This window comes from Corvus kubaryi, unplaced genomic scaffold (genome assembly GCF_017639235.1).
Source record: "Corvus kubaryi isolate FWS band 111438036 unplaced genomic scaffold, C.kubaryi_AGA036_p1.0 68, whole genome shotgun sequence".
NCBI lineage: Eukaryota > Metazoa > Chordata > Aves > Passeriformes > Corvidae > Corvus > Corvus kubaryi.
The window spans coordinates 23,528,098-23,537,117 of record NW_024582056.1 but is presented as its reverse complement, the minus strand read 5'-3'; the positions used below and the strand labels follow the sequence as shown (position 1 = coordinate 23,537,117).

The window sequence follows — 9,020 nt, the reverse complement described above, 5'->3', positions numbered from 1 at the left end:
ACATTTCAATCTCTGGGTTTGCAGTGGTTTTACAAGTTACAGAATCCCACAGCATCACAGAATATGCCAAGTTAGAAGAGACCCACAAGGATCATTAAGTCCAACTTTTAGTCCTGTACAGAAGCATCCCCAAATTAGTTTGAAACATAATTGAAAGAAACCTCTGCTCATAAATATGACCATTTTGGCAGAAGAATAGAAAAGTTGGTGAGATGGAGGTGGCAGATTTCATCATAAAAGAGGCATGGAGGCTGTGTTTTAGGAATAGGACTGCTCTGAAATACCACTATAATATATGCTGTCTATGTGTTCTACATTACAAAGTTGGAATGGAAGATGGGCTTATGTATTTTTTACTGCTGCTCTTTGGAATGACAAATAAAATAGAGTCAACAAAGAGCATAATTTTATAAGCATGGACACTATCAGAGCAGTGCACTTAAATAAGGTTCTGCTCTGAAATAGCCACTTACTGTCAAGTTAAAACCATGTGAGTGAAAGAGTGAGGCCACTGAATTATGCAGACCATCTCCATGCTCCTTCAGTCCCAGAGGAGAGAAAGAGCATAAAACTTCAGATTCTCCTGTCCATGAAAGAAAGAAAGCACTGGGAAAGCAAATCCCACCCACAGGGGTATTGAGAGCTACTCTTTCCTTCTTAGACCAAGTGTCCACCCTGTCTTTTCCTTTTTTTTTTTTTTTTTTTTTTTTAATTGTGCAGCATCTCATCAGCCTTTTGAAAAAAAGGAACAGTGTACATTTTTCTAAGGTCTGTACTGTTGTACAACATTTCTAGAAATGTCTTCTCTTGGTTGCACTAACAGCTATTTGTTGCCACAGTAAGTTAGAGATAACTCTACAATACTAGTGTTAGAAATAGGATTAAAGTTTGCTTCTGTTTGTTAGCCCTAGCCTGGTATGCCATATCCCATGCCAGAGCATATTAGATATTCTCAAATCCTGACCAACTAACTACAGAGATCATATGTACAATTTGTGTGCCTACATATGCAGGCATGTAGCTGTATGTATATGTACACTTGCAAGATCTAATCCAGTCACTGATTTAAAAAAAAAAAATCTTGTCCATTCTGATTCAGGATTTTTTCTTACTAAGGACTGAATAATGGGAAAACAATATCGTGGGGATGTCCAAAAGCAGCGTCTATATCTCTGAGAGCTTGACACAGGTGTCAAGACTTAGATCATAGGATCATAAAAGGGTTTAGGTTGGAAGGGACCTTAAAGATCATAGAATTATAGAATAGTTTGGGCTGGAAGAGACCTTTGGAAACCATCCAGTCCAAGATAACTGCAATGAGCAGGATCAAGTAGATCAGGCTGCTCAGAGCCCCATCCAAACTGACCTTAAATGTGTCCAGGGATGGTACCTCCAACCACCTCTCTGGGCAACCTGTGCCAGTGCTTCACAGCCCCCAGAGTACATCTAACAGTACTAGGTGCTTATACACAGCTGCTCAAATTCTGCCCATCTCCCTGGTAGAGGAAGAATTGTCCCAAGTCTTCCTTTTTTCCTGTAGACTGTACATCCATGTTGTAGGGAATCAAACACTCAAGAATGGGATCATATTTTTCTATTGATTATTAATGTGAAAGAAATTAGAACATTTTAATTTCCATTTAAAATCGGGGGTTTAAGTGTGAAAGTCACTTTTTTATATTAGATAAACACAGTTTTTAATCCTTAAGTAATGTTTCAAAAGAGAAGACTGAAAAGTGTGTCAGTTAAAATCATGGAGAATAAGATGCTGACAATAGGAGCTGAAGGCACAGTGAGATGAGCAGCCTCCGGAGACTGAGAACTAATCAGGTCATTGTCTGCTTAGCCTGTGAAAGTGGAAATTAGGCTTACTCACATAGTTATGGGTTTCCTTTTCGGTTACACTACTCCCAAGAAGTTGACTTTGATTCCTGCTAGTTATTCCTTTCCGAATACAGCATTTGGCTTTTTTCACAAAATGTTATAAAAGGCCTTGCTAGTTAAGGATGTTCACAGTCCGTGTTTGGACAGGGAATATTGTGCAACTGTGCCTTTACCTGTGACACAGAGGCCCCTGCCACAGTGGCTGGTGCCAGTGAGGACCAATGAGTTCCCTTGTTTCTGCTGGAACATTCCAGTGCAAGCAACACGTAAAGTTAAATACTTATTGCTCCAAGGTAAAGCTTAACTGATTTTCAAGTTTATACCTTGTATCATAGCATATCTAGAATTTGAAGGGACCCATAAGGATCATCGAGCCCAACTCCATGTATGTCTGTATTTAGAGCTGCAGATACATCATGTCCTTTAGGAGGTGTGTCACTAAATATTTTAAACAAAGATATGAATGGAAAAACACAAACAGTTCCTTGTTAACGGAGTGCGTATTTGTCTACTTTGCTCTACTGCCAAATATTTCAGTGATTTTCTCACTTGCATTCTTTGGAACAGTGTATGAAAACACCTCCATGTTGCAGATAATTTTGACAAATATATAGCAAAGGTTTTTCTGCAGTGCTGCTATGTTAGATTATATAAAAGTAGACCAGGAAATTCAAAACGATCTGCTAACAACACAAGCATGGTGGTATGCAATTTTGAAACCTCTTCATATTTCTTTTTCAGCTATGAACCTGAACCAGTGTGACTCTTCTCCCTGAAGTCACTTAGAAGTCATTTTGACATTTCCACTGCTTTCTAAAGAGGTAAGCGAAAGAGTCACTGTCTGCTGTAATGGGAGGATCAGCAGTCCCTGCAAAACTTTTCAGTTGGTTCTCACATGGAATGAGTTGTTTGGATGGAGGACAATGGAGACAGTTCCTAGTTACTTCATCCACTCTCAGAGAGTTTTAAAAATTGTAAATACTATCTGAAAGTGTGCTTGCATTTTGTTATGTAATTTCACTCAGGTTCTTTGGGTGAAACGCGCCACATTCACTTACTCCTCAAGGCAGGAACAACAGCTGTGGTCTGTGGTTTTTTGTGGACTTAAACAGATGAGTGAAAGTGCAAACACACTTCCATAGGTGTGGAATTTGAATTCTTTTTGCTAAGAAACTTTACCCTTGGGAGGGCAAAAAACCCCAGCAAAACCTTGATTAAGCTCCAAAGTCCACACTGCATAAGGTGCATCTTGACAGCAAAGAAAAATGGTCACATTCCTTACTTGATGAGCATTTGAGAATTTCAGTGTGTAACCAGGAAATTCTTCCCTTAAAGATACCAGTTTACACACATTCTTATTTCAGTGGATGTAGTTCTAACAGGACTAGGATGCGTGTGCCAGGTGAATAATATGTTGACTTAGTGAAAATGAAAAATAAGGATTAAATCTCTATTTCATGTAGTGTACTTTTTTTGCATATTATTTTCTGATCTGATACCACATTAAATCTTAATGTATTGATGCATAATGTACCAGACTTGATGTTGGTATTTGAGATATATGTCTATTTGAGAAACTTGCTTTGTGAGTTTGCAAGAGATTAACTGTACAGTGGTAGAGCTGTAAATTCTGGCAAGCCGGACATCTTCACGCATAACAGACAATACAGGGTAATAAATGACTCTCATTTTACTGCAATGAATTATTATTAAAATTAAATGAATTTTTATTAAAAACCCACAGTACAAGAAAACCAAATCCTTGGAGGTTTGGCAGAGTACACCTCCAGACAGACTTATACGTATCTGTAGTTAAATGAAACCAGATGTTGTGGATGTATGTGTGGCTACTGCTGATGTTGCTACCAGTCTCAAAATCCTTCTGATGATCTCTCACTGTAAATTAACATGAAGTGCTGGCCAATTGCATGTTCCCCATCCTTCTCATGCAGCTACAATTTTCTTTTTTTTTTTTTTTTTAATATCTGTAAGAATAATTCAAATATGCTTGTCTTCTTATTTGTGGAACTGAAGGTGATTTTTTTTTTCTGAGCTTAGAATTGCAACTGTAACAGAAACTGGAAAATATTCAACATGACACATTCCTGACATATACCCTTCTGGTAGAAGAAACAAGTGGTGGCAGAGCCCTCGTATGAATTTCACGTAAGTTTGCATCAGTCTTTTTTTACAATTAGAAATGCAAGAGTTAGTACTGCTTTACTCATCTCCTGTGCATTACTGCCTTCCTGACAAGGCATCATATTCCATCGGCAGGGTTAACATCCTCAATTTGACAGCAACCCTGACATTCCAGTGACAACTTCAAAAGATAAAGTTTCATTTCATCACAGTGGAAGGACCAGTAAGATCCTGGAAGTACAATCTTTCTAAATCTGGCTTTGGTAGGGGCTTCTGGACACCAAAATTTATATAGTCCACTTTTTATTAAAAAACAGTGGAATGAAAGATAAATTTTAAACTAACAAGCAAACAAATAAAACCGTAATAGATGCTGTGCTAGCTTCACTCCTGGTGAACAAGCTAGCAATGGCAGTCTGTGCTTAGCCTTTGCTAAGTCACCCTTATAAAGTGCCCAAAAAAGTGTTATCGGCCCAGGAAAGAAAATAATTCACCAGCAGTGTTCTCTAGGTGCTGGTGTATCTTAACATGGGATTTTCTGGAGGGAACAGCCTGAAGACTTGAAGGTAATGTCCATGGGTAAAATTTCTACCTGTGTGCTTCAAGTAACTTTAGTTATTTGTCAAAACCCCACATCTGATTTATTGGTATATTGATATTGATGTATGTATCTAGAAAGCTGCATGCACAGAGACGTAAGCAAGGTCTCCTATCTGCATGTTTGGTATTGTGTATGCAAAACAGTTTAATTGTTTGTGCTTATATGCAATTGCTTTCTATGACCATTTTGAGATGTTGGCTACTGTGACACTGAGCAGACAGATGGCTGACTACTGTTCCAGACTATTACGTATCATAGATATTACACACTTCTTACCACTCCTCAGCTGGACTGTAACTTGACTTTAGAGAAACATAACTCAGATTATTCAGGATCTGATGCAAGATCACATCTGACTCTTCAAGTGCCTCAGTGAAGATACCTCTCTGTGCACATGCAGATAGATATTCGTGGCCCCCATGCTTCTGTATTTCAGACTGAATAGAAAGCCTTTAATAATACAGGCAAGACTAGGCCTGGATGATGCATCTTGTGAGCCAAATGAAAGCATTTGCAGTCACTGTTCCTCCCTTTTGTTAAGTGGGGGAACTTCAAGCACTATCTTGTTTTTTTTTTTTAAATTCTTGCAATTTCTGTAAACTTAAACTTCTATAAACGTATTTTAATTTCAAAGAACCCTTTTATTCTCTTCAAGCTGCTCAAAAATATTTCCCCCCCTGATTTTATGTAATTATAAGGAATTCAAACAAATACCTTCTAAGTGTTCCTTTAAAGCCTCTATATTTTTCTCAAACATTTATAATACACTTACAATAGCAGGAAAAGTTGGGAAACCACATAATTTTTATCACATTTTTACCTGCTTGCATAAGGTGCTTTATATCACAACAAAAAAATTTAACAAAAGGCACCTAGCAGTGGGAAAGCATTTTGTTTATGTAAAAATGGGTAACTATCTGTACTTCAAACAAGCTCCTTGGCAAAACTGGGCTGTGAACCCAGTGGTTAAAATGAAGTGAGTCAGAAGGTGCAGCCTTTAATCAAAGAGCGGGTGCAGGTGCCACGGGCAGTGCGACCTCGGTGGCACAAAGGCGCAGCCGTGCCCTGACGCCTCCTCTGGTTCCTAGAGCGGGTGTGGCTGCCCGGCCGTGGAGCGGGTTGGGCGGGGCTGTGCACGCTCGCTTTGGACACCAGGCACAGTGGGCACTGAAATGTTGTCATGGTTCCCTCCACAGGGGCAGCTCCGCACAAATCCACATCAGAGCTGCCGCCATCTGGCCTCAGCTAGCCCATACATGCTCAAGTGTGTCACTGGCAGTGCCCTCTGTGACCCTGCCGAGCCGGCCAGAAGCCACCTGTGTTTTGCCCAGGCTGCCATTCGGCCGAGGCAGTGCTGGAACCAGCTGAGCCGTGGATCACAGCAGTGCTGCACCAGTGCTAAGCGAGGGACCAGGATCACGGGACCACGGCAGATTCATAGAATTGGTCATTGCAATTGTCCATTGTTAAAAAAGACCTTTATGGAGTCCAACCATTAACCCAGCACTGCCAAGTCCACCACTAAACCATGTCCCTAAGTGCCACATCTTTAAATACCTCCAAGGATGCTGACTCAACCAAATTCCATCAGTTTTAACAGCATGCAGCAGCAGGTCAGTCAAACTGGAATATTGCACTTTGCTTCCTGAATCACACACCTTTACAAATGGGCAAAATAACTTGCATTAAAAAGGGAAAGTATACATACATGTGTATATATATGCATAGGTAATTGACACTTCTTGGTGTTTATATCCTAATTATTCTGTTCCATGTTTTCTTAGGAGTTGGAACTGCAGAATAAAGATATATGCAAGTTTTCTTCAAAAATGTGCTACTCTGTAAAAAACCAATGGTGGTTAAGAAACCCTTACGGACAGTACTGCTGATGACTTGATACCCTACAGACACCATGGTGTCCTTTGGAGGCCCTGCCAGCGACATTCTATTTATGAGATCATCATTGAGTCACGGAGTTATTTCTTCTGAACAAATCTGATGGGAAAACCCATGACTCAGAGTTGGTAAGTGGTATTAAGGTGACTGCCTTTATCTTGCTGAATGTCTGATTTCTGGTAGTAGTAATCACAAAGCTCTGTGTGTTTTCTGTACAGGAGCAAACACAGAATATTAAGTAGGAAAGGTAGGGAGAGTTTTAAGTTACACAGCTAAGTACAGAGCTGGTACTACTCTTAAAATGAGCAACATTTCTAGTGAAATCAGTATTTTGGTGTGGTAGAAATATAGCAACTGCATGAACATTCCTAGTGTCGCATTCTGTAAGAAAATAAATATAGTCTATGTTTACAATCCATTGATAAACTAACTTATTAACTAATTAGATCCTTGTTAATTACTCATTGACTTATTCAGCTTGCATTCTATTCTATTTTTATTAGCATAAATATTTCAGAGCACAGAACAACCACTTTTCAGCACAACTTTAGAATTCTGTATATACCTAAGTCAGAACATTAAATGTAGGGATGTCTGTACACATTTAATAAATACAGCTTAGAATTACAAAATAAAATTAGTAATTTTTGCTACAGGTATAAATTTTTTTTAGATTAATAGTGATTCTGCCTCAGATGCTATTTCTCCCATACCAATGGCTCCCTCTTCAGGCTCTTCCTAAAATATGCTGCCTCTTTTCATTTTGTTAGAACTATTTCCACTTACAGAACTCCAGCTCTCATAGTCATGTCTTTTTCTCCACTATGTTTCCTCACAGTAGGTAACTGATGAAGTAACTGATGGACCAGGCAGGCTCACTTGGTGTTACTTGAGACCCAGACCTACAAATCTTTTAAGGCACATGAAAGGAATTTTTTAAACTGCAGAGAAACTGAGCTTAAAGGACATCAAGAGGGTGTTTTATCTCTTTTCCCCATGCTGAAAAATATCCAGAAGAATCACATTGTTCTTAATTGTATTATTCTTACAACTGCTAGTGGTTTCTGTAGACTGTCAAACTATTAAATCTAAGTATGTATCTAAAATCCCAAAGATACCTTTACTACAAATTTAGCCATATTCTGTGTATATTTCCTATCATACACAGAACAACTAAATTCTGTAGTATAGCCCTTAGGCAGAGGAAAAGGAGCTAGCCCTCTTCACTGATGTCCTGTGTGGTACTTTAGCATTTTAATTTGTTCATTCATTTAAAATCTTTCCCAAAACACTGGTAAAGCGCTCCACTTCGCTTCAATGAAAGGCTCAGGCGACAGCAACTGCTTCATTTTCAACCCATTCTTACAGTCTTTACAACCCACGACAGAATTGGCATTGCTGTGCCATAAACTTAGCAGATTAGCCAGCGACTAACTGGCTGAATAGAACTCTTGTCACTTCTAGTTGGTAAGCTCGTGCACGCTGCATGACTGGAAAAAGTCAGTGAACTGCAGATGTATTCCCAGTGAGGTGTTCTCTCCTAGTGACTCTGTGCGACGGCCTTGAAGAATGCTAAATACTGTTTAATTAAGCTACTCTGTCTATTAAAAAATGTTGTGTAATCATGACATAAATGGGAAACCTGAATTTTTAAAAACCATAAGCAACAGTGAAAAAGCAACTGCATTTCACCACAGAAGTCTGAAGACTCTTTAGATGACTCTTTGCTTTGATATTAATCATGTAACTTGTCTCAAGGAAGAAAGAAAGAACACTTAGGGTTTCATCATCACAGTTTCTTCACGAATTTATAAAGTACAAAATACTTTACAAATAGCCTCCCTCTTGCCTTTTTCAACTGTTCCTCTCTTGAACTGCACTCCCTGAAAGATATTTTAAGTACAGCTTGGAGCGTGGGCACCACCTTCGACTGATAACCTTAGTGAATGGCTGCGGTGCTGTACGACAAGGACTTGTTTTCCCCTCCCCCAGAACAGGTTTCCCATGGACCAGATCCAAGTCTCGCTGCAGTGCGATGCAGGGTGAGAACGTGAGGCACAGCTTTACGCGCAGCCCTGCGCGGCCCGAGGTTACACCGGCGCAACGCAGCGCCAGGGCTGCAGTGGGGGCAGGGGGCACAGGCAGGCCGGGCTGCGCCACGCTCCAAGAACGGGCAGCTTCGGGAAGCTCCACAAGCGCACCCGCTGGCTCCTGCCACCCCGCCTGCCTTCGTCCGGCAGGCGCACGAAGCTCCGGCCTCACCGGCACGCGCATCCCGGGAAAACCCTCGGGGCTCCGTGCTCCGGCCTCACCGGCACGCGCATCCCGGGAAAACCCTCGGAGCTCCGTCCTTTCTTTTGGGACTATCCCTTCCCGGGACGATGTGGGGGGCAGCAGGAGCCGGGAGTTAGGGACGATCTCAGGGCAGGGCAAGATGGCGCCAGGGCGCGCGCGCGGCGGCAGCCGTTGGGCGCGCGGCCCCTCACGCCGGCTGCGG

The 9,020-nt window shown here is 40.9% G+C and overlaps 1 protein-coding gene and 1 long non-coding RNA gene across 5 annotated transcripts in view; both read left to right on the top strand.

Annotated features, from left to right (window-relative positions):
- Positions 1-1,703: 1,703 nt before the first annotated feature.
- Positions 1,704-8,351, top strand: LOC121674491. 4 transcript variants are annotated; one of them, XR_006019637.1, is made up of 4 exons: positions 1,704-2,314; positions 2,626-2,705; positions 3,943-4,050; positions 6,412-7,308. It is a non-coding gene; the product is annotated as an uncharacterized LOC121674491 (long non-coding RNA). The 4 variants fall into 4 exon arrangements; XR_006019638.1 differs by lacking the exon at positions 1,704-2,314 and adding an exon at positions 5,824-6,240 and having other exon boundaries at positions 2,364-2,705; XR_006019639.1 differs by lacking the exon at positions 1,704-2,314 and adding an exon at positions 7,362-8,351 and having other exon boundaries at positions 2,376-2,705; positions 6,412-6,651.
- A 207-nt stretch (positions 8,352-8,558) lies between these two features.
- Positions 8,559-9,020, top strand: part of ZNF407 (zinc finger protein 407) — a 335,350-nt gene continuing 334,888 nt past the window's right edge. Inside the window, exon 1 of the mRNA XM_042048657.1 lies at positions 8,559-8,952. Coding sequence (XP_041904591.1) covers positions 8,559-8,952 — 394 coding nt within the window. The remainder of the gene's footprint in view (positions 8,953-9,020) is intronic.